A 25,229-nucleotide genomic window follows, 5' to 3' on the forward strand; every position below is an offset into this window, starting at 1 on the left:
CAAACATGCAGAAAGGGGTGTAAGTGGATTCTGCCACAGAGAGTACCCAGGGCCTTCAGAGTCCTGGGCCTCCCCAAGCAGAGAAGGAGGGCCCAGCGGCAGGTGAGGGTTTCGGACAAGTCTGTGTTGCTACAAACAGCACCAGGGAGGGCAGGTGGGGAAGGTGACGGGAGGCTCGCCAGATAACAGCCAAGGGGGAGAAGCCAGCGTTCTGGAGACGGTGGAGGCGGACACCAGGAGGCAGCTGGGAAGGGGCTGGGCCCGGGTATGCAGAAGGGACGCGGTGGGGACAGAAACTGCGAGGGAGCTGATGGACAGACGCACACGGAGGGATGGGGGCATGAACCGGGGGCCGGAGCAGTAAGCGCAGGACACAGGCGGGGGTGCGGCGAAGGGAAAACAGAAGGAACGGGGTAGCGCAAAGTGGGGTGCGGAGGTAAACAGGTCAGGGGAGAGCTCGGGGTGCGGCGGGGACGGAAGGACAGGGGAAGAGACGGAGGGGAGGGAGGAGGAGGGGAGACGGCCAAGGAGCAAAGGCGTGCGGGGGCCTGGGGCGGGGAGCCGGGTGGGGCAGGGTCCCGGTGCAGACTCGGGGATCGGGCAGGTGACGACGCAGAGAGGTCGGTCTGGGCGTGGAAGGAGGGGATGGGGCCGGGTGAGAGATGGAGACAGGCAGAGAAGGGCGGGAGCAAGGGGACGGCGCTGGACGGGCCTCCACGACCCCGTTCCACCCGCAGCCCGTCTCCGGTGTCCGCGCGTGCCTACCTGCAAGGGCAGGGGCTCCGGCCCCGGGTGCAGTCGGCGCTGTCCGCCACCCGCGCCGCCGCTCGCCCGGCGTCCCCCGCAGCGCCGCTCGCCGCCCGCCGCCGCATTAGGGCAGAGCGCGGCCCGTGCGCGCCCCCGGCGGCCGGCGCGCCCCCGACCGCCTGCGTGCGCGCCCCCGCGCCTCCCCGCGCGCGCAGGGGCCGGGGATGGGGAGGGGCAGGGGAGGACAGGGGATGGGAGGGACAGGGAGGGGGAGGAACGGGGAGGGGGAGGGGAGGGACCGGGGAAGGGGTGGGGGAGGGCCGGACAGGGGAGGGGAGGGCCGGACAGGGCAGGGCGGGACCGGGCAGGGCCTGGCGGGGCGCGGGCCAGAGGCTTGCGGGCCCGGCCTGCGCCGCCTTTCTCTTCGCACAGACCCCCCGGCCTCTTTGCGCACCGGCGTTGGAGAATAGTGATCCGCTCCCGTTCCCGTTCGCCGAGCCAGACCTGCAGGAGGGAACACGCCAGCGGGCTATCCCGGGCTATCGCATTTGTCCTGTGCACGCCCCTCCACCATCAGACTGGGACTCCTTGGGGGCTTGTAGACTCTCAGGAGCTTTTCTTTACTGGAGAGCTGTTGAATCCCGAACTGGGGACGTGAGCAATGTTGTGACACCTGCTGATGGTGGAGTGGCCTTCTTTTAAAAGCGGGGGATTTCATCTGCCTTCAATGGGCTCAGGCCCTGCCCAGACTTGAGTTAAGGGGGAAGAAGCCCAGGACTGGGAGGCCAGACATCCAAAGTCTCCTCCTGACTCTGACTCTCTGACGTGGTGAGATGCTTCTCTATGGGCCTCTTTTCCCAACTGAACGATGAAAAGTTGATCCCTTCAGAACTGGGAACTGTGAGGCCCTGTGCAGGCTGAGACACAAGCTCATTGTCACCTGAAACCATGGAGAGATCTAGATTGGGGCATCACATAATCTTAGGTGGGAAGAGCACTTGGAAGAAGCTTCTATCTATCCCTCATCCCAAACCACAGTTGCCTTGGCAGCCCCCCTCTGAGGTCCCATTTAAAATCATTCAGGGAATTTCCCTGGTGGTCCAGTGGTTAAGACTTCCCACTTCCAATGCAGAGTCTCTGATTTGATCCCTGGTGGGGAAACTAAGATCCCACATAGCATGCGGCAGGGCCAAAACAGCCAAGCAAAAAAAATCGCACTCACCCCCTTCCCTGTGCTCACACAGCCCCTGTCCTCGCGTCACTGTCACTGAGCTGCACCCCGCCTCTCTGTCCCCCCTCCAGCCTGTGCGTCTGGTTCCGCAAGCTGTTCCCAGCCCCAGCACACAGTAGGTACTCAATAGATACTTGATCAAGGAATGAATGATGGCCAGTGATAGATGAATCATCCAAATACCCAACAAAGTATCTCACTCTTCAGTTAGGTGCTTTGAGACTTATAATTACAGCTTTTAGGCAAAGTCTATATGATGGGAAAGGAAGGATTAGGATAGGACCTAAAAGCATGGCTGCCTCTAGGGGTCAGGAACCCTGGGCAAAAGCTTTTGCAGGGTCCCTTATCTATACAAACAATTTGACTTCATTCAACTTTTAGTCTCAGCATCATTCTGGCAGCCCACTCTTACACAATCCTATGAACAAACCAGTGCGTGCCCCTGGAATGGGGCCTGACCACAAGGCCCTGGGATGGCCCTGTAGCAGCCAGGAGCTTCTTGGCTGCCTGGTCAGCCCCACTGGCAGGTGATGTAGAATGCCATAAATTTCTCTGAAGGGGAGAATCTGGACACTGGGGAGCCCCATCCAGATGCATTACTGGCCCCAGTTGGTCCCTAGCACTAAGGAGAAACTTAGAAAAATTAGAGAAAGTTGCTTCAAAGCACAAGGGCCCTGAGGCCTGGACTCAGGGCAGGACCCCCTTACCCTCTCACTGGACGTGCCCAGCTGTGGCTGTCTCCATAGAATAAAGAAAATAATTTCCCTTTTCTAAGCATCTGTTGGATGTCAGCTGCTGGGTTTCCTGCTTAGATCATTTCCTGGCTCTTTACAGTGATGAGAGGAGATACTTTTTAAGTGGTAGTGCCTGTGGTGATGACACTAGCTCAGAGATACCTGCTGGGATTCAGATCCCACCTCCACCACATCAGATGTGGGTGAATGTGGGCAATTTCCTTTTATTTCTTTTGAAAAATATTATTAAATCTATACAAGTAGTTGAATTAGAGCCAAATCTTTCTATAAGATTTCTTACAAAATATGTTTCTCTCATGCTTTCCCCTATCTAGAAGCCATCACTTTCAACCCTTTTGATCTTTGGTTATTGCCTATTTATTTCTGTGTATCTAATAAGCTCACCGTTCAGAAAACTAAGACCATGGCATCTGGTCCCATCACTTCATGGCAAATAGATGGGGAAACAGTGAGAGACTTTATTTTGGGGGGTTCCAAAGTCACTGCAGATGGTGATTGCAGCCATGAAATTAAAAGACGCTTACTCCTTGGAAGGAAAGTTATGATCAACCTAGATAGCATATTAAAAAGCAGAGACATTCCTTTGCCAACAAAGGTCCATTTAGTCAAGGCTATGGTTTTTCTAGTAGTCATGTATGGATGGGAGAGTTAGACTATAAAGCAAGCTGAGCACCAAAGAATTTATGCTTTTGAACTGTGGTGTTGGAGAAGACTCTTAAGAGTCCCTTGGACTACAAGGAGATCCAACCAGTCCAGCGTAAAGGAGATCAGTCCTGGGTGATCATTGGAAGGACTGATGCTGAAGCTGAAACTCCAATACTTTGGCCACCTGATACAAAGAGCTGACTCATTTGAAAAGACCCTGATGCTTGGAGGAATTGGGGGCAGGAGGAGAAGAGAACGACAGAGGATGAGACGGCTGGATGGCATCATCGACTCAGTGGACATGAGTTTGAGTAAACTCTGGGAGTTGGTGATGGACAGGGAGGCCTGGCGTGCTGTGATTCATGGGGTCACACAGAGTCGGACACAACTGAGCGACTGACCTGAACTGAACTGATCTAATAAGATGCTCTGTTGCTGCTGTTTGCTTCTGTTTAGGCATTATCTCTTGACTCCACCCTATGAAAGACACTCTTCACATATACCCATCCTGTTCTCCTCTCTAACCTCCCAATCTAGTCAAATCTCAACATTGGTTAGATCAGAATTAGTATTTATTATGATTACTTAAGTCCTATTTACAACTGACCTTTTCAGTTCCTGCAAACTTTTTGTTTTTTTCTGGACTTAATATTTGCCATATTTGTTTTGTTGCCACCAGGGAAGCCCTGGTGTAATTATCTATAATTCAACTCTAAACTCTCCATCATTGTCTATGTCTATTTGTTCAGAGCTTTCAAGTATTATATTAATTCTATCATTTTGAAGATTCTCTCCTAGAGCCTTCTGATGTTGAAGGAGGACGGGATTTGCCAAGAAAGTCCTAGCTGACCAGTAGGGTGAATTTGGGCAGATCGGTTAACCTAAGACTTATTTTTCTCATCTGTAAAATAGGGATAAAGTGAACATCAATGAGGAAAAGTCCTTTGTGAACTAAAATGCTCTGCGCACATGTTAGCTATTGCCCAGCTTTCTCTTCCTTTCCTTCACCTTTTTCAAAACAGCTGAGAAAACTGAGGCTTAGAGAGATGGAAAACCACAGTGATTTGGTGGTGGAAGCTGAACTGGAACTCAGGTCGCACAGCTGTAGTGTGAAGAAACGAACTCTGGGCCAGAGGGGCGTGCAGAACTGCCAGAGGACCCGAGCGCAGGGCAGCAGGTGCTTCCTTGTCCGAGGTGTCCCCTGACTGGGGGAGGGCGCCACCTGCTGGTGACGGACTCGGGACAGGGACTGGCGTGGGCTCACGCAGGCTGTGTGTCAGCAACAGGCTGACTCGGTGCCAAGGGCAGAAAGCAGTTGCTTTTTCTCTCCAGACCTTTCTCTGGCCTTCCTGTATCCTTTTCTTCCCTGAGTGTGTATCTCTGGTTCTGTCTGAAACTCCAGCCGGCATCACTCTGCTGACCCTAGACTTGAAGCCCCACTTCCTGTGTCCTCTGTCATGCTGTGTGGTGAGTCACGAATAATTCTTACATTCCCTAGCATCTCATGGCTCCCAACCAAATTGCACAAGCCCTGCCTTATCCTGGGCTCAGGCCAAAAGAAAGCCTCCGCGCTTTCTCAGGTGCTTGCAGGACACTGGCCTGAGGAGTGCTGAGGGACAGGGCTGGGCCCCACCAGCGTCCGTTATACCCTCAGACACCCTTTTCTGCAGGGCCCCTAGATGGTGTGGGGCAACAGACAGTTCCTGCATTTTGCTGGAGGTTTAACTTGATAAAGGGCAATTTGCCAGTGCCATCAAAAACTTTAATGTAGCCTTCAAAGCTACCTCTAAGACTCTAGCCTGCAGAAACACTGGCACAGATCACAAAAGTGTGTATGCACAAGGATTTTCAGTGTAGCGCATCCAGAGGTCAGTGGTCAAATAGGTTGTATAATCTGTGAGGAGAGAGGTATGTGTGCATGCTAAGTTGCTTTAGTCGTGTCCGACTCTTTTCAACCCCATGGTCGTAGCCCGCCAGACTCCTCTGTCCATGGGATCTTCCAGGTAAGAATACTGGAGTGGGTTGCCATGCCCTCCTCCAGGGGATCTTCTCAACCCAGGAATTGAACTTGTGTCTCCTGCATTGGCAGGCAGATTCTTTACCAGTCGCGCCCCCTGGGAAGCCCTGTGGAGAGGTATGGAGCAACTTAAGAAATAATAATACACACACATATCTTTTTAAAAGAAGAGCAGCATAATAACATGTAGAGTATAATTCTTTTCTGGGAGAAAAATAAAAGCCAGTTGGTGTAAGAGGTTGGGAGAAGAGAGAAGGAATGAAGCCCTGGGTCCATTTAGGAGCTTGAGGACAGAGCCCTTGGAGGATATCAGGAGGGACCTGATTTTTGTTGAAGCCTTTCTTGTACCAGGCCCTTCCCATATGTTAGATCACTTAGTCCTCACAAAAACCCAGTGAGATTGGCATCACTGTCTTCAGTTTACTGATGAGGAAACAGAAGCCCAGTGAGGTTAGCAAACTGCAGCATCATGCAGATGGGATGTGGTAAAGTGTTGTGTGTGTGTGTGTATGTTCGGTTGTGTCCAACTCTGAGACCCCTTAGTCCACCAGGCGCCGCTCTCCATGGGATTCTCCAGGTGAGAATACTGGAGTGGGTTTCCATTTCCTACCCAGGAGATCTTCCCAACCCAGGTATTGAACCTGCATCTCTTGTGCCTCCTGCATTGGCAGGATAATTCTTTACCACTGTGCCACCTGGGTAACCAGATAAAGGATTAACCTTGCCCAAAGACAGGCTTAACTTTTGCCCTTGGCTCCTGAGAGGTCACCTCTAAACCCCTGGGATGTCCAACGATGTCCTGCATGACAAGAGGGCCTTTGTCTGCTTGTAGGGGCTCAGCCTCACCAGACAGTCTCTGCTGGCAGTGTGGTTTACGGTGGGCGTTTGGGGCGTGACCGCCAGAGGGCTGGAAACAGGTCAACCACAGGGGGCTCAGCCGTGTCTAAGTGCAGCTGGTTAATCGCTCGGTCGTGTCTGACTCTGAAGGCCCACGAACTGCAGCTCGCCAGGCTCCTCTGTCCATGGGGACTCTCCAGGCAAGAATACTGGAGTGAGTTGCCACGCCCTCCTCCAGGGGATCTTCCTGACCCAGGGATCGAACCCAGGTCTCCTGCATTGCAGGCGCGTTCTTTACCTGCTGAGCCACCGGGGAAGTGACTGAGCCTCAATAAAGACCCTCACACTGAGGCTCGGGTGAGCCTCCCCGGCCGCCTGTCCTCAGCGCACCATCACACATCCCTGCTGGGGTTTAGCCCTGTCCCCGTCTCCCCTGGGGAGGACATCCAGAAGCCCTGCACGTGGAGCTGTCCTGGGCGCTGCCTCTTCCTGTGTCTACTTTACTCTGAGTCCTTTCGCTGTGATAGAGCATAACCATCCGTATACTAGCTTCCAGTGAGTTCTGTGAATCCTCCCAGCAAATTATTGGACCTGAGGGTGGTCTTGGGGGATGTGCCCAAGCTCGCAATTGGTGACAAAGTGCAGGTGGTTTTGGGGACTGCTCCCCAACTCTGGAGATGGTTAAGTGGTGGAATCTGGAGTCCCGCAAAGGTCTCAGAGATGCCAGTGTGCCCCCTCCCCACGTCCCCCACTGTGACCAGCATTGATAGACATTCTAGCTTCCTGTGGATGAGCAAGGGGAACAGAGCCATGGCCACACTAAAGGGCAGGGAGGTGGGTGAGGATGAGGCCAAGCGAACTGAGTCACATGCTCAGACGGAGTCCTAAAGATTTTAGAAAGATCCAAGAGCCTGTGCCCCTCACAATGCAGGGGCGGGGGGGCGGGCAGGCACAGAGAAAGTCAATGGAAGACGTCACCAGGGAGCCCCATTTTCCATAGGTCGCCTAAGAAGCTGGAAATGGAAACCTTCACCTCCTCTTGCCTCTCCCTCAGCATTTCCTAGCTCCCTAAGCCAGAAGCGAAGTGAAGTGAAGTGAAATTGCTCAGTCTTGTCCGACTCTTTGCAACCCCATGAACTGTATAGCCCACCAGGCTCCTCCATCCATGGGATTTTCCAGGCAAGAATACCAGAGTGGGTTGCCGTTTCCTTCTCCAGGAGATCTTCCTGACCCAGGGATTGAACCCGGGTCGCCTGCATTGTAGGCAGATGCTTTACTGTCCGAGCCACCAGGAAAGTCCCCTAAGCCAGGCTGGGAGTTTAAGCCTTGATTTGTATGTAGATTTAAGGGAAGGAGGGAGAAAACCGAGACTGCGCCCTGATGCTTCCCCAGCTTGGGGACACAACCGCGAGCCCCGTATTGCCCTCTCATCTGGCACATTCTTTACTGCCTACTCTCAGCCCCCAAAGGAAAGGTCCAGTCTAGTTCCAGGCTGGAGAGCACCTCTCTACCTGCTTTCTCACTTCCTGCTTTGGAATTTTTTTTTTTTTAAAGTCCACTGCTGAGGGCAGGAGAGCTGAGGCCCTGAGGTCACTTGAAAAGCACACACAATGTTCATGTTCTCAACTCCAAGATGTGGAACCCTCCGCAAGGTGTGGAATCAGTCTTGCACCCTCGGCAGGGAACAAGGAGGCAGGCAGAGAGGAGGTGAGGCTGTAGCCTTGTCCCTGATCTGTGAGCAACAGTTGCAGCCGCTCCAGTTCATGTTTGTATACAAAGCATATTTCCCTCTTTAAAGGCTGCCTGCTATGATCATTTGGGGCAAATTTCACCTGCATAAATGTGCTGGAGAACATAGGTTGTTTGGAGCTGTTCTCCACTGCAGTGAAAAGCCCACACCTGTTTACATTTTCCTCTCTCCTCCAGCCAGCCAGCCAGCAAGAAGACAGCCCAGCTTCAAACTCCTTTTCTCTAAACATATGAAAGCTTGGTTTTCCAGAGGCCTATAAGGACAAATTTTCTAGGCATAATCCTGTCCCCAAACAGGAATGAACAAGATCCCTTCCCAGCAGGGAGTCCTGGCATTTAGAAAATCCTTGCCGAAAGAGCTTTTTCTTCTGCAGCTGCCTTGTAAATCCATTTGTACAAATAGCCCTGAGAGGGGTCAGGCACTGCGAACCACAAGAGCATCCATATCACCACAATCAAATGGTTAAAGTGTATTAAACCATTCCTCTTCCCGAAACCTCCCTCTCACTTTATTTTGGCGGTAGACTCCTGCTTTAAGACCCTGCTTAACCATCTCTCTGGTGGGAAACAATCTTTCCCTGGGGCAGACCCGGCCCCTCTCCCTCGGCCTTCATCTGGGCAGCAGTGCGCGTGTCAAACGCTGTCTTCAGGGCTTGTGATACCATGTTTCTTTACGGACATGGCTCCCTAACTAGACTGGAAGTTTCCTGACAGTAGGGAAGTTTCTCTGTGCATCCACAGAGTCAAACACAGCGTGCTGCTCGTAGCCGAAGCTCCATAAATATTTGTTCAACAGTTGAGTAAGTGTAAGCGTAAACGCAGAGCTGCCGTGAATATAGACCACACTGCCCAGTGATGGCAGCCACGAGCCACAGTGGCTATTTAAGTTTACTCTAACTAACCGGAATTCCCTGGTGGTCCAGTGGCTAAGGATCCGCCTGCCAATGCAGGGGACCTGGGCTCTGTCCCTGGTCTGGGGAGATCCCACCCACCACAGGGCAACCGTCCCGAGGGCCACGACTGCTGAAGCCTGCGTGCCCGAGAGCCTGCGCCCCCGAGAGCCTGCGCCCCCGAGAGCCTGCGCCCCGCAACAGGAGCCACCGCAGTGAGAAGCCCACACACCTCGGCCAGAGCGTAGCCCCCGCCCTGCTCCCCGCACCGAGAGAAAGCCCACACGCAGCCACGGAGACTCAGCACAGAAGTAAATTAATTCTTAAAAAATTAAACCAGTTAGAACCACAAATTCAGTTCAGTCACAGTAGCCACATTTCAGCCAAGACTGAAGAACATTTCTGTCATTAAAGAAAGTTCTACTGAACAGCGCTGGTGGCACCTGGAGTTGCGCAGTTGTTCGGAGCAGGCTTCCGCGAGTGAAGTACCTCCCGGTAGGTGGCGCTGTGCAAGCTGCTGGTCAAGGAATCACAGACATTTATGGTCTAAGGCAGGCATGAGAACATTTAAAGAATGCCCTGTTGATAAATAAATGCAGGCTAACCGAAGTAAACACGTTAGGTCTAGGTATTGCCAAATACATAAATAATGAGCAGACCAAACGAAAGAAATGTAAATAGATGTGGCTGTCTTCATAGCCTGAAAACCGTCTGCTTCCCGTCTTATGTATGAAATGTTACTTTGCTAGAATTATTTCTTGGAGAAGTAAACATATTTGACAGAAATAAACATGCTGGCTATGGAAATATAGCGCGCTCTCTCTCTCACCCGCACTTTGGACTTTTATATATATATATATATATATATATATATATACACATATATATATATATAGACTTATATGTATATATAGCAAGCACATGTAGCAACCACAAAAGATTTCTAACATGGTAGCCACTGATATTCCAGGCAAGATTTTAAGATTTCCAACTGTCTTTCTTGTTGTTTTCCATAAACCATGGAAATGTCTTACCCTTTGCAACCTTTCAACCTCCAAATTACCTTTCTGATGCTACCTCTTGCACATAGCAAATGTGCAAAATTTTTTGTCTGTCCATGTTTCTTGGTTGTCCATCCCTGTATCCTACAGTTCCTTCCCATCTTCTGCAGACTCTGATCGCACTCTGCTAAAGGACCCAGAAGTCTACATGGCTCAGGACGCCTCCTTCTGCACTGGACCGGACCCTCCGGGCTGCACCTGCACTCTGCAGCCCAGAACCCAGGCTTCTCTGTTCTGTCCTCTCCCACCCACTGTCCCTCAGCACAACTCCTGCTGACGGCCAGGATCAGCATGAGCTGGGAGCCAGGAGGTGGCAGCTGAGAACCTGGCCTATGGGCTGGCCACCCCTGTTCGTTTATCTTGTTAGTGCCGGTTTATTAGCACAGAACCCCTGGGAGACAGTAGGAGGAGGTTTCTGTTCTAAATAAGCCTCAGTACATTGTCGTGTCTGTAGACTCAGGCCTGGATGGATGGCCCCCTTGCCTCCCACCTCCTCTGGGTGGGTGGACCCAGGACAGTACTGATCTGTCTGGGCAGATGGGCTGGTGTGTGCTAAACCTTAAACCCAAGGTTCGTCACAGTTTTATAATTTTGTGTGCAGAATTCCTGTTAAGGGTCCTCTAAGAGTCTATTTACAAAAATAACTTCTCTAATAAATAATAATTCTTTTGTAAATAAAGCCACCTTAATAATTACATCTTGCTCTCTCTCGGGGCTTCAGATGGCCTAAGTCTTTCGGCTTTGAATGTCAGGAGGTGGGGAAATGCCGTGTTCCTCCTGAGGAGCGCCTGCGTCAGCATGAGTCCCCATCACTCACTCCCTTGTTGAAGCCGAGGCTGGAATAAGGGGTACCTACCCTCTCAGACAGAGGAGAGCATTTGAAATGAATGGGTGACTAGCCATAATTGGGTTCAAAGCGCATGAGAAATTTTCAGGAGCCATGAACTCATAGAGATCAGGTACATGACCAGGGAGATCCTATAAGGAGACCCAACCAGTCCTTCCTAAAGAGATCAGTCCTGGGTGTTCATTGGAAGGACTGATGCTGAAGCTGAAGCTCCAATACTTTGGCACTTTGTTGTTTGGTTCTTTGATGTGAAGAACTGACTCACTGAAAAAGACCCTGATGCTGGGAGGGATTGGGGGCAGGAGGAGAAGGGGACAGCGGAGGATGAGATGGCTGGATGGCATCACCGACTCGATGGACATGAGTTTGAGTAAACTCTGGGAGTTGGTGATGGACAGGGAGGCCTGGCGTGCTGTGGTTCTTGGGGTCGCAGAGTGGGACACGACTGAATGACTGAACTGAACTGAGGGGGCCCAGAGGGGGAGAAGAACCCCAGATACCGTTTCTTCCCTCACTAACACCCAGCAGTAATAAATTCAAGAACAAACAAAAGCTTCTCAGCTGCCCATCCCCTTGCCCAGGGAGAACCTTCCTCGGGCAGCCACTTGGCCATTGTGTAACACACATATTTTTGTGTGTTAGGGTGGGAATGAGTCTGTCTGAAGCACAGATGTGCTGGTAAATATTTGACAATAGGTTCACCGGGGAAAAAGAGAAGCCCTGATGTGTAGCGTTTTCTGATTCCTATGGTGTAAATTCTCCCACCACAGTTAATTTCTTTTTTTAATTTCCAATTATTTTTATTAGTTGGAGGCTAATTACTTTACAATATTGTAGTGGTTTTTGCCAAACATTGACATGAATCAGCCATGGATTTACATGTATTCCCCATCCTGAACCGCCCTCCCACCTCCCTCCCCATCTTATCCCTCTGGGTCTTCCCAGTGCACCAGCCCTGAACACTTGTCTCATGCATCCAACCTGGACTGTTGATCTGTGTCACACTAGATAATATACATGTTTTGATGCTGTCCTCTCAGATCATCCCACCCTCACCTTCTCCCATAGAGTCCAAAAGTCTGTTCTATACATCTGTGTCTCTTTTTCTGTCTTGCATATAGGGTTATTGTTACCGTCTTTTTTAATTCCATATATATGTACTAGTATACTGTATTGGTGTTTATCTTTCTGGCTTACTTCACTCTGTATAATGGGCTCCAGTTTTATCCATCTCATTAGAACTGATTCAAATGTATTCTTTTTAATGGCTGAGTAATATTCCATAGTGTCTATGTACCACGGCTTTCTTATCCATTCATCTGCTGATGGGCATCTAGGTTGCTTCCATGTCCTGGCTATTATAAACAGTGCTGCGATGAACATTGGGGTGAACGTGTCTCTTTCAGATCTGGTTTCCTCGGTGTGTATGCCCAGGAGTGGGATGCTGGGTCATATGGCAGTTCTATTTCCAGTTTTTTAAGGACTCTCCACACTGTTATCCATAGCGGCTGTACTAGTTTGCATTCCCACCAACAGAGTAAGAGGGTTCCCTTTTCTCCACACCCTCTTCAGCATTTATTGCTTGTAGACTTTTGAATAGTAGCCATTCTGACTGGTGTGTAATGGTACCTCATTGAGGTTTTGATTTGCATTTCTCTGATAATGAGCGACGTTGAGCATCTTTTCATGTATTTGTTAGCCATCTGTATGTCTTCTTTGGAGAAATGTCTGTTTAGATCTTCAGCCCATTTTTTGATTGGGTCATTTATTTTTCTGGAATTGAGCTGCCGGAGTTGCTTGTATATTTTTGAGATTAATCCTTTGTCTGTTTCTTCATTTGCTATTATTTTCTCCCATTCTGAAGGCTGTCTTTTCACCTTGCTTATAGTTTCCTTTGTTGTGCAAAAGCTTTTAAGTTTTATTAGGTTCCATCTGTTTATTTTTGCTTTTATTTCCAATATTCTGGGAGGTGGGTCATAGAGGATCTTGCTGTGATTTATGTCGGAGAGTGTTTTGCCTATGTTCTCCTCTAGGAGTTTTAGAGTTTCTGGTCTTACATTTAGATCTTTAATCCACTTTGAGTTTATTTTTGTGTATGGTCTTAGAAAGTGTTCTAGTTTCATTCTTTTACAAGTGGTTGACCAGTTTTCCCAGCACCACTTGTTAAAGAGGTTGTCTTTTTTGCATTGTATATTCTTGCCTCCTTTGTCGAAGATAAGGTGTCCAAAGGTATGTGGATTCATCTCTAGGCTTTCTATTTTGTTCCATTGATCTATATTTCTGTCTTTGTGCCAGTACCATGCTGTCTTGATGACTGTGGCTTTGTAGCATAGTCTGAAGTCAGGCAGGTTGATTCCTCCAGTTCCATTCTTCTTTCTCAAGATTGCTTTGGCTATTTTAGGTTTTTTTGTATTTTCATACAAATTGTGAAATTATTTGTTCTAGCTCTGTGAAGAATACCGTTGGTAACTTGATAGGGATTGCATTGAATCTATAGATTGCTTTGGGTAGTATACTCATTTTCACAATACTGATTCTTCCAATCCATGAACACGGTATATTTCTCCATCTGTTTGTGTCCTCTTTGATTTCTTTCATCAGTGTTTTATAGTTTTCTATGTATAGGTCTTTTGTTTCTTTGGGTAGATATACTCCTAAGTATTTTATTCTTTTTGTTGCAATGGTGAATGATATTGTTTCCTTAATTTCTCTTTCTGTTTTCTCATTGTTAATGTATAGGAATGCAAGGGATTTCTGTGTGTTAATTTTATGTCCTGCGACTTTACTATATGCATTGATTAGCTCTAGTAATTTTCTGGTAGAGTCTTTAGGGTTTTCTATGTAGAGGATCATGTCATCTGCAAACAGTGAGAGTTTCACTTCTTCTTTTCCTATCTGGATTCCTTTTATTTCTTTTTCTGCTCTGATTGCTGTGGCCAAAACTTCCAAAACTATGTTTAATAGTAGTGGCGAGAGTGGGCACCCTTGTCTTGTTCCTGATTTTAGGGGAAATGCTTTCAGTTTTTCACCATTGAGGATAATGTTTGCTGTGGGTTTGTCATATATAGCTTTCATTATGTTGAGGTATGTTCCTTCTATTCCTGCTTTCTGGAGAGTTTTTATCACAAATGGATGTTGAATTTTGTGAAAGGCTTTTCCTGCATCTATTGAAATAATCATATGGTTTTTATCTTTCAATTTGTTAATGCCACCACAGTTAATTTCAAGGCACCGTGGTGAGGTCACTGAATGTGAAGGTGGGAAGAAAACACACTAAGTATCTCGGGATGATATTATATCTCCACACCAGTACAACAAACGTGAACAACCTCACCATCACAGAGAACAGTGAAGTGTAGTAGAATAATTAGAAGTGATGTCTTGCATTACTTATTATTTTTGTCTTCAATATAATTATCTAATTGTGAGCTTCTGTAACTTAATTTTAAGTAATGACTGTGTTGGGGCGACCCTGGTGGCTCAGTGGTACAGAATCTGCCTGCTAATGTAGAAGTCGAAAGTTTGGTCCCTGGGTAGGAGAGATCCCCTGGAGAAGGATATGGTAACCCACTCCACTATTCTTGTTTGGGAAATCCTATAGACAGAGCAGCCTGGCAGGTTACAGTCCACGGGGTGGCAAAGAGCTGAACATGATTTAGTGACTAAACAACAACAACAACGATCATGTTTTACAACTTGATGGCAAGGTTCTTGAAAATTTAGCTGGGAGCTCTCATAGACTGACACAGCCTGAAGCCATGCAGTCACATGGTTCTGTCCCTGCTGTTGCGACTTCCTAGCCCAGAATTTCTGGTTCATGGCTCCCATGAAACCTTCAGTGGCGTCGGCATACTAGGCCCGTGTGAAAGAAGTAGAAACTGGCTGCTGAGGACACCTCACAGCTGCCTGAGCGCCCAGGGCTCCCAGCTGCAGTGCCCGTCCCCTGCGCCCTGTGGAGCTGCGTGGGCTGACTGGGTGCCCCCACCCCACCCCCGGTGGCCTGCAGGCCGGTGATAACTCATGCGTGGTGCAAAGCCTGACCCCTTGCCCGGGGAGGATTGTGCCAGAGTTACACCCCCAGGACCTGGGGATGAGGCCAAGGCCTTTACCTGAGACACAGTCTGGCTTGGCAACTTCCCACATTCCCCCAGAAGTCATGGGCACAGTCTGTCTGAGGCTTTGCTTCTGGGAACCTTGACCAAGGACACAAAACCTCAGAAGGACTTCCTTGAAGTTGCATGGTGACAAAGGCACAATCTGTACCCTGGTCTTCTGATTCCCAGAAAGTGTTCTTGCCATCATCCCACAGTTGCTGCTTCTACTCAAGACTCTTCAGTGACTGTCGAGTAAAGCTGAAGCCCAACCACTTTAGCACGGCGTTCAAGCCCTGGTGCTCACACTCCAACCTTCGTTTCCAGCCTCGTTTCTTGGGATTCTCTTTGTTTACATCCCTGACTTCAGCCAGAGCAGGCTGTCTTCTGTTCCTCAAGCTTGCTTGTCTCCGTGCTTTTGCTTCTGTTGTTTCTCCTCCAGAACAAATAAATTTAAATATAGTAAGTGCCAAACACTTTCAATACATGTGCTCTGTAACATCAGTCTTCACAATGGGGTAGATCTGTCTTTGTGGGTAGCCAGGGACTTTCCAAGAAGTATGCGCACAAGAGTAGTTTTAATTATATTGATTTCTAGGTCCTCAACTCTCTGTGTTTGCTAAAACTGCCTGAGAAGGGGCCTGCATGCAAAATAACCCCTTTACAGAACCCTCCTACCCTGTTCTTGGGGATGTAAACTGGTACAGCCACTATGGAGAACAGTATGGAGGTTCCTTAAAATATTAAAAATAGGGTTACCATGTGATCCAGCAATCCCACTCCTGGGCATATAATTGGAGAAAACCATGGTTTGAGATGATACATGCCCTGCATGATTCACTGCAGCAGTATTTACAACAGCCAAGACATGGAAGCAACTTGAATGTCCACCGATAGATGAATGAGTGAAGATGGGCTACATATATACACTGGAATATTACTCAGCCATTAAAAAGAATGAACTAATGCCATTCGTAACAACATGGATGGACCTGGAGATTATTAGTCTAAGTGAAGTAAATCAGACAGAGAAAGACAAATATCATATCATATTGCTTATATGCAGAATCTAAAAAAATTGATACAAATGAACTTATTTACAAAACAGAAACAGACTCACAGACATAGAAAACAATCTTATGAATACCAAAGGGGAAAGTTTGGGGGACGGGTAAATTGGGAGTTTGGGATTCACATACTCATACTGTTATATTTAAAATAGATAGTCAGGGGACTTCCCTGGTGGTCCAGTGGTTAAGAATCTGCCTTCCAATGTAAGGGATGCGGGTTCGATCCCTGGTCCAGAAGCTAAGATCCCATATGCCACAGGGTGAATAAGCCCACATGCCACAACTACAGAGGCCACGCTCTCTGGAGCCCACAGACCACAACTGGAGAAGCCTGCACACTGTGGCAGAGACCGTGCACCACAGCGAAGATCCAGGGCAGCTAAAAGTTTAAACATAAAATTAAATAAGTAAGCGAAATAGATAACCAACAAGGACTTATTGTGTAGCACAGGGAATGCCTCTCACTGCTTTGCAGTTACCTAAATGGGAAAACAATTTAAAAAAGAATAGCTACATGTATATGTATAGTGGAATCCCTTTGTTGTATACCTGAAACTAACACAGCACTGTAAATTAACCATAGTCCAATATAAAACAAAAATTAAAACAAAAAATAGCACTTTTTCCACCTGAGCAATAGTTTTACTGTCCTAAAGTATAAAAATGTTTCAAAATACTGGCTTGGGGGAAGGCTCCTTTAATAATCAGACAAGTCACATTTACCCGGAGGGTGCTCAATAGTAAGATAGTGCGATGGAAACCCACGGTTCAGTAAGGTTGACTGGGGCTCTGATGCCAGGCACAGTGGTTTTAGTCTCCCTGCAGGAAGCAACGGGTCCATTTGGCACTAGCCAGCTACAAGGATTTTGGCTGGAGTTGGTTTGCAGTCAACTTTTTCCTACTTGGATCCTTTAAAACATGGATCACTAGTGCAGTATCAAGGGTTCTAGAACATAACATATCTTCAGAGATTATCAGTTTTGCTCAGACTTGATGAGGACAGAGGTAGGGTGGTGGAAGTTTAATATTCTAGCTAGTAATTGAATACATTTTTTATATTAAAATAATAATGGTGAACGGTGAAATTAAAAGATGATTGTTCCTTGGAAGGAAAGCTATGAGAAACTTAGACTGTGTTAAAACACAGAAGCATCACTTTGCTGACAAAGGTTTGTAAAGTCAAAGCTATAGTTTTTCCCATAGTCATGTGCAGATGTGAGAGTTGGTCTATAAAGAAGCCAAAAACTTTACGCTTTCAAATTGTGGTGCTAGAGAAGACTTGAGAGTCCGCTGAGCAGCAAGGAGAACAAACAAATCAATCCTAAAGAAAACCAACCCTGAATATTCATTGGAAGGACTGATGCTGAAGCTGAAGCTCCAGTACTTTGGCCATCTAATGCAAAGAGCTGACTCATTGGAAAAGACCCTGATGTTGGGAAAGATTGAAGGCAAAAGGAGAAGAGGGTGGCAGAGGATGAAATGGTTAGATAGCATCACCGACTCAATGGACATGAGCTGAGCAAGCTCTGGGAGATAGTGGAGGATAGAGGAGCCTTGTGTGTAGCCTATGGGGTCCCAAAGAGTTGGACTTAGTGATGGAGAAACAGCAGCAACAGTAATAGCTAACCCAGACAGTGCTTACTGTGTGACTGTCCCTCGTGAGAGAACTTGATATCTGTTAAACACACTGATTCATTACACCAAAGCCATGAGGAAATCAAGCTGAAAACAGAGGTGAAGCTCCTTGCCTGAGGTCTCCCATCTAGTAAACTGAAGAGCAAGATTCAAACCCCTGTGCTAAGGCTCCAGGGTCTGTGCCTTTAACCAAAACCAGATGCCTTCAAGCAGATGTGTTTTAAAGTAGAAAGCCATATCTGATGACTGTTTAAGCTAAAGCTTTAGGTTTCCAGCTTTGGTGAACTTCTTTTCCTTGGGGTGCATGTTGGGGCTGGAGGCGCTAGGTCATTGTACTATGACCTTGGGGTAGTTGGTGGAGAAGCCTTTCCATCCTCTGGTCTCTATTTATTCTGCTTGATGGGGAATAAAATGGGGGACACATGAAGGAGGGGTGAGGATGTCTTGAGGAGAGGGATGAGGACAGACCCTAATCCTGGGGAATGCATGTGGGTATTCATAAAGTTGACTTTCCATTTTCCAGAGCATTAGAGATTTGAGAGGGAGCAGGCGGGGGCCCCTGCTGGAGTCTCCATCTGGGCTGTGTCTGCCCTGGAGAACCTGCCCCACCGAGGGCGTTCGATCTGCGCGTGCCGGGACCTGCGGGGGCAACCACAGGAGAGGGAAAAGGAGTGCAGAACCCCTGGAATGATCACAGTGAAAGGAGAACCTGCGGCCATGCTGACTCACCTTGGTGAAAAGGAGAGGAGAAGATTATGTTAAAATGAGAAGGGAGGAGAGCACTCCTGTGTGTTATACCCATTTAAGAAGATGCCTGCAGAGGAAGGCGAGGAAATCATAAAAGCACGAGTGAGTGAATATGGCCCTTGCCCCCAATTCCATTTTTTAAAAATTGACTTTATTTTTTAATCAGACTTAGTTATTTACTTATTTACTTTGGTTCCTGGGTCTTTGTGGCTGCGTGCGGGCTTTCTCGAGATGCAGAGCACGCTCTAGGTGCATGGGCTTCGCTAGTTGGGGCACAGGGATTTTGTTGCTCCACGGTGTGTGGGGCCTTCCCAGATCAGGTATCAAGCTGGTGTCCCCTGCACTGGCAGGCAGACTCTTTTTTTTTTTTTTTTTTGGCAGGCAGACTCTTATCCACAGTACCTCTAGGGAAGGATAAGACTGTTCCTTTTAAGAGAAGTTTTAGGTTGGAAATAGAGTGCAGAGATGTCTTAGTATCCTGTAGCTCACCAGTGTGGTACATTTGTTACAAATGATGAAAGGATGTTGATACACTGTTATCATTCAAAGTCCTGTAGTTTACCTTAGGGTTCACTCTTGGTGTTGTACGTTCTACTGGATTTGAACAAATGTATGGATGACATATATTCATCATTATAATATCCTACAGAGTGTTTCCACTCTGTAAAGCTTCCTCTGTGCTCTGATTATTCATTCCGTTCCTTACCTAACTCCTGGTAACCATCCGTTTACTGTCTCCATAATTTTGCTTTTTCCAGAATGTCATATAGTTGGAATCATATAGTAAGTGGCTTTTGGAGGTTGACTTATTTCACATGGTGATGTGTAGTTGAGTTGCCTCCAAGACTCATCATGGCTTGATAGCTCATTTCTTTTTAGTGCTGGATGATATTGCCCTGTCTGGGTGGACCACAGCTTATCTGTTCACCTACTGAAACACATCTTGGTTGCTTTTGGCAACTGTGGGAGAGACTGCTGTAACATCCCTGTGCAAGTTTTCATGTGGACATACATTTTCAACTTCTTTGAGTAAATACCAAAAAGCCCAATTACTGGATCATATGATGAGCATGTTTGATCTTGTATGAAACCACCAAATTGTCTTCCAAAGTGGTTCTTCTGTTAGATTTATCAGAAGCCTCATTTCACACAGAGTAGTTAGCTGACCTACCAAAGCCCCAAAGCTAGCAAGCAAGTCACGCAGTCAGAATTCAGACCCAGCTGGCTCCCTAGCTCCTATGCTTCATCCCACCCATTGGAGAGTGGCTGGGATGAGATGATAAGGAAAGTAGATATCTCACAAATGAGAATGTGTACAGCTCTGCCCCCACCAAGGCCTTGAGCTTCTATTTCTTTAAATAGACTATTGTACACAGCCAAGCAAAGCCCCTCAGTGTGTCAAAATGCAGCCCACTGGGCCCTGCTTTAGAGGGATTTAAGGAAAGGGAAAAAGGGGAAAGGGAAGTCATTCAGTCGTGCCCGACTCTGCGACCCCATGGACAGTAGCCTGCACAAAGCTCCTCTGTCCATAGGATTTTCTAGGCAAGAAGAGGGATTTAAGGGAACTGCCAATAGCCCTCGTGGTGAGCAACTTTCATCTGAGTGTTAGCGATCCTTTGAATTACACAAGTTTTTTTTTTCCCACTGTTGTTGTTGTTTACTTTTATATTATGGAATGTATATGAATATAATTAAAAAAAAAAAACCCAAAGTGGCTCTACTTTTTTTTTTTTGCATTCTCACCAGCAGTGAATGAGTGTTCCCATTACTCCACATCCTCACCAGCATTTGATGTTCAGTGATTTGGTGCCAGTGCTCCAGAGTTTGGCCATTCTAGTAGGTATATAGTGGTAGCTCACTGTTGTTTTAATTTGCATTTCTCTCATTGTGTGCTTGTATCTCTCTAAATCCTTTTGGTCTAGGAGGGATTCCAGAGGTTTGGCATTCATGGCCCTTGTGAAGCCAGAATTCCCCATAAAGTCTCTGAATGAAACCACTGAGATACAAATATGAGAGCTCCAGCTTCTGTGTGGGTCAGACAGGCTATGGCTCTTTGAATTTCTATTGCAGAGCAGTGAACCACACTTGGCTGGGAAGATTTCAGAGCATCATGACATAATCTGTGATCTGGTGTGACCAGCCTTGACAGCGGTGGCTGAAGTAAGACAGTGACTTACTAGATATGCCCCAGTCATGTAGGCAGTCAGCCAAACCTGTGTGTCAGCCCCAGTAAGCTCAGGTGAGTGTCTCTGGCTGGCAACAGTCTGTACATGTTGCTACTGCTGACAGAAACATTTTAAAATCTGGAAACATTGCAAACATTTTTATTAGAAATAAAAGCATTTTTAAAACATTTAAAAAAATCTGCAATAGGGATAGGAAGGAGTTTTATTTGAGCTCTACTCAGGACTATAGTCTGGGAGACACAGATTCAATAAGTACTTGTATTGTGTTCTGCCACACTACAAAATGGGAGAGGTTTGTAAAGACAAAACCCACAAAAATTGCATAAATTGTTTGTCAAGAATTAGGACTGGAACTATGAAGAAGTAAGGGTGTTTGTTAAGAAAGGATTGGTTGGGGTCCAAAATGGTTGCTTAGTAACAAGTGGGGACCTTGAGATCATAAGGTTGCAACTGGCAGCTAGCAGATAATTATTTTAAGAATGGCTGGTGGTGTCCTTGAGACTAACACAGTCCAGAAAATTCAAGTTCTGAGTAGTGCAGAAACCACGTGTCTGAAACCACATCCACAGTGGCCACCCAGCTCAAGTTTGGATGCCTGAACCACAGTTATTCCATTTTAATTTCAAAATGCAAAATTATTTTCTTAAAGCAGATGAACAGTGCATGTTTGACAGGTCATAAGCAGGCTATTTTGGTTAGCCTAAGTTCTAGTTAAATCATGTCCAAGCTTGAATGATTATGTGAAAACTTCCTCCATCACCAAATATTGCTGGGAAATAAGTGCTGTCTACATGTCTCCACTGGGAGAGGACAACTGCAAATTTGCTCCAGGTCTCTCCTGGGCCCTCCCTGTGTGTCTCTTTCCTCTGCTGGTTTTAATGTTTCCTTTCACAGTAACAAAATATAAACATCGTAGGACAACTTTTCTGAGTTCTGCCAGTCCATCTGGCAAATCATTGACCCTGCAGATGGTCCTGGGGATCTCTAAAACCACAATCCCAGTTTATTCCCTGATTCAAACTCCAAACGGACCCTGAGTGCCAAGCCTTTCTGTCCCATTCTCACTTTTCCACACGTCCCCCAACAGCAGTTTCTTTCCCTCACGAGGTTGAGGCCCACAGAAGCTCCCGGCACTGACCCTGGATTCCACGTCAGAGGGCTCCATTTTTGTTCATCATGCTCTCTTTCTAGCTTCTGAGCCTCTTCCCAACCACAAGTTCAGCTTTGGAACTAAGCCTGTGATTCGGACATAACGGTTTATTAGCAACGACTTCTAGAGAGCCTGTGAACAACTTGCCCTGAACTCGCCCAGTGGAGACGCCACGTGGTCTCAGCCTCCAGCAAATCACTTCCTCTCTCCAGGCTTCATTTCCCTTGCTTCCTTTAGGAAGCCTGCTTATGACCAATGATGTCTTTCCTGCACACTTCAGGAAAGGACATTTTTCAGAAAGAGCACAGAGACTCCCTACAGATAGAAGTCAAAAATGTGTCTCTGTTTCCTTTGCTCCCAGTTTCCTTAGAAAAGGAGTATTTTCTTTTATCACTAGCAAAGAAAAAGAAAATTTCAAGAAGGCTTGAAAAACAGAATGTAATGCTTTCCCAGGTGCTTTTGGGAAAATAGGCCAGATGTATTTTAGAATTCAAAATTGTTCAGATTTTAGGAAGATAATTTGGTGCAAAACCATACCTATGTATCAACCCCAGTGACATCTGGGGCAACAGTCTGTAAACCAAACACATTGATACTTCTGCAGTGAAATGTTTGAATATTCACACCTAGCCAGATGAATAAAGCTGTAATTCATTGCCTTGCAATGGTTCAGGTAAGGTTTGCCTACCAAGTGACTTCAGGTTAAATTAGTTGTTGCTATGAAAAAAATTCTATTCAGAGAACTTTTTGAATAGGTTAAAATTTTCATATATTTTTAAAAAATTGTTCTTCCAGTTATACAGAGCTATGATTGACATGAAGTACTATATAAGTTTAAGGTGTATAGTAGTAGTGTTAGCTGCTCATTCAAGTCCAACTCTTTGCAACCCCATGAACTGTAGCCTCTGTCCATGGGATTCTCCAGGCAAGAATACTGGAGTGGGTTGCCATTCCCTTCTCCAAGGGATCTTCCTGACCCAGGGATCAAACCTGGGTCTCCTGCATTGCAGGCAGATTCTTTACCATCTGAACTACAGGGAAACCCTCTTTAGAAATATAGCATAGAAGGAGAAGCCTAAGAAGCCGCAGCGAGCTGGAGCCACCATAGGACCTGAAGAAGAAGCAGAAAAACCTGTGAAAACGAAGACTGTTTCTTCCAGTAATGGAGGGGAAAATTCCAGTCGCAGCGCTGAGAAGCGATCAGTGGAAGATGAAACTGCAGACCTCCCAACAAAGCCTACAAAGATCTCCAAGTTTGGATTTGCCATAGGTAGTCAGACGACAAAGAAAGCCTCAGCCATATTCATCAAACTTGGCTCAAGTAAGCCTAAAGAACCGGTTCCAACTCTTGCTCCAAAAACCCTTTCAGTAGCAGCAGCTTTTAATGAAGATGAAGATAGTGAACCAGAGGAAATGCCTCCAGAAGCAAAGATGAGGATGAAGAATATTGGAAGGGATACACCAACATCAGCAGGACCGAATTCCTTCAATAAAGGAAAGCATTGGTTTTCTGATAACCAGAAGCTATGGGAGCGAAATATAAAATCTCACCTTGGAAATGTCCATGACCAAGACAATTAAATGATGTGTTTTGAAATTGGGGTGTGGGGTGGGTGTAAAGTTAAAAGGAACAGTTTCCTTTTTTAAGGGATGGTATAAGACTATCTTTGGAGCCACCTTTTTTTTCTTTTTCTTTTTTAAAATATTGAGTGGTACACTAATAAATGAGAATTTGAAATTAGAAGTAATTTATGTTTTATATACAGATTTCGAGACATTTACTAATTTTGTAGTTTCATGTGATTAGTTTCCAAAGTTTACAGATACTAAAAAAATCAGAAATGGTACCTTTCTAAGAATTGCATATTTTTTTAGACACAACTACTAGCACATTAGGAGGGAAGCAAAAAGTTGTCTATTTAAACTGTAGGCCGTTATTCTCTAACTTAACTCCCTTATTAACCTAAACTTGTCTGGCTCCCAGGAACAGCCTTATAGAGAAGGGAGTATTGTATTGGGAGGAAAATGTTACTGGACTATTGACTGAGAAAGTAAATTAGATAAAATACAGCTTTTTTTCTTCCCTAATGGGCATTTGTTTAGTTTCAAATCATCATTAACTAGTTATTGCATTGCTATCAGTGGATACAGATGCTTAGCTCTTTAGAAAGAACATTTTAAAATTTTACATAAACTGTTGAGTATTTAAAATAGCCCACTTCACTTTAAAGGGTTTTGTCTACCTTCATTAGTCTTCAAAGAACAACCATTTGCTACCAACGTAAATCAGTATTTTGAATGTGCTTCTCTTGATTTTTGTTATTAACTAGTTCCTGTAAGCATTTCCACCAGATCTTAAGGCAAATCATAAGGAAGCTGTTTCTTTTAAAATAACAAACCACCACCAAAAATTTAAATGTACATAATAGTTAAATGTTTGGCTGTTGTTATTTATTAAAGGGTATAAACACCAAAAAAAAGGGGGGGGGCAACAATGTATGAAGATGGAAGATAAGAAAGATGCACTTTCTGTAACTTTATCAAAGCATTTATGTTACTAACTTGTGAAATTCAATTTGATTTGAACTTATTAACAGGAATTCTTATTTAGCACAAAAATATGGTTTACTTTAACTGTATACTTGCTAACCAGTGGCCTCTCAAAAGCACATTTTAGATACTGAAAATGAAAGAAAATGCATCTTTAAACATATTTTATGGAATCTTCGACCACATATACTTTGTTAATCTATGTGTTGTAGGATTGTGTTTATTTTGTATTTTTGTATTGTATATGAATTCTTTTTAAATGTGACAGTTAAACACATCTTTTAAAGCATAGACACACATACAGTATAATGATTTCCTTGAAAACTACAATGTTAGATTTTGGAGGCAGCTTCAGACTGATTGGTGGTAACTACTTGCTCTGAGCTCTTTTAATAAGTAATAACTCCAGAGAAGCAGCCTGTATATATTCCTAATACTTTGTTCACTTGCATTTGAGTTTAGAAGCCCCAAGTAAAACAATGGAAATGTATATAGAACTATTAGTTCTTACTTACATGATTTAATTATATCAAGATACATGAATTTAACTTGCTTAAATGTAGGCAAACGTTCCATTTTTGTTCATTTTGATGTTTATGTTGAAATAACACCCCTCTCCTACATTTCATTTTCTTGACTCAAATATCAACCTACGGTCAAGATGGGAAAGAGAAACAACTAAGATGAATGTCTTTACTAAAATACCAATAAATTTGTCAAACTCTAAAAAAAAAAAAGAAATATAGCATAATGCACACATCATGAAATGACTATCAAGTAAGTTTTGTAAATATTCATCAACTCCTATAAATACAAAATTAAAGAAATGGAAAAAAATGTTTTTCCTTGTGATGAGAACTCTTAGGATTTATTCTCAGAAACTTTAATATATAACATACAGCGGTGTTAATTATATTTATCATGCTGTATGTTACATCTCTAGCACTTATTTATCTTATAACTGGGAGTTGATACCTTTTGTAACATACAGCAGTGTTTATATTTATCATGCTGTATGTTA

General features: G+C 45.7%; 2 protein-coding genes across 19 annotated transcripts in view; one reads left to right on the plus strand and one right to left on the minus strand.

Annotated features, from left to right (window-relative positions):
* NFASC (neurofascin) overlaps positions 1-918 on the minus strand; it is a 195,377-nt gene extending 194,459 nt beyond the window's left edge. For 10 of the 18 annotated variants that reach the window (XM_070474614.1, XM_070474620.1, XM_070474617.1 and 7 more), the window contains exon 1: positions 766-918. The gene's annotated coding sequence lies outside the window, so the exon portion shown is untranslated. The remainder of the gene's footprint in view (positions 1-765) is intronic. The other 8 variants (XM_070474630.1, XM_070474629.1, XM_070474628.1 and 5 more) reach the window with 2 other exon arrangements.
* The window catches only part of LOC139037357 (PEST proteolytic signal-containing nuclear protein-like), a 34,383-nt gene extending 10,637 nt beyond the window's left edge, over positions 1-23,746 (plus strand). The window contains exons 3-5 of the mRNA XM_070473758.1: positions 738-930; positions 1,180-1,302; positions 22,724-23,746. Of these exons, the coding sequence (XP_070329859.1) occupies positions 738-930; positions 1,180-1,302; positions 22,724-23,239 (832 nt within the window). The 3' untranslated portion in view covers positions 23,240-23,746. The remainder of the gene's footprint in view (positions 1-737; positions 931-1,179; positions 1,303-22,723) is intronic.
* The last annotated feature ends 1,483 nt before the right edge of the window (positions 23,747-25,229 follow it).

Source organism: Odocoileus virginianus, chromosome 11, assembly GCF_023699985.2.
Source record: "Odocoileus virginianus isolate 20LAN1187 ecotype Illinois chromosome 11, Ovbor_1.2, whole genome shotgun sequence".
Classification (NCBI taxonomy): domain Eukaryota; kingdom Metazoa; phylum Chordata; class Mammalia; order Artiodactyla; family Cervidae; genus Odocoileus; species Odocoileus virginianus.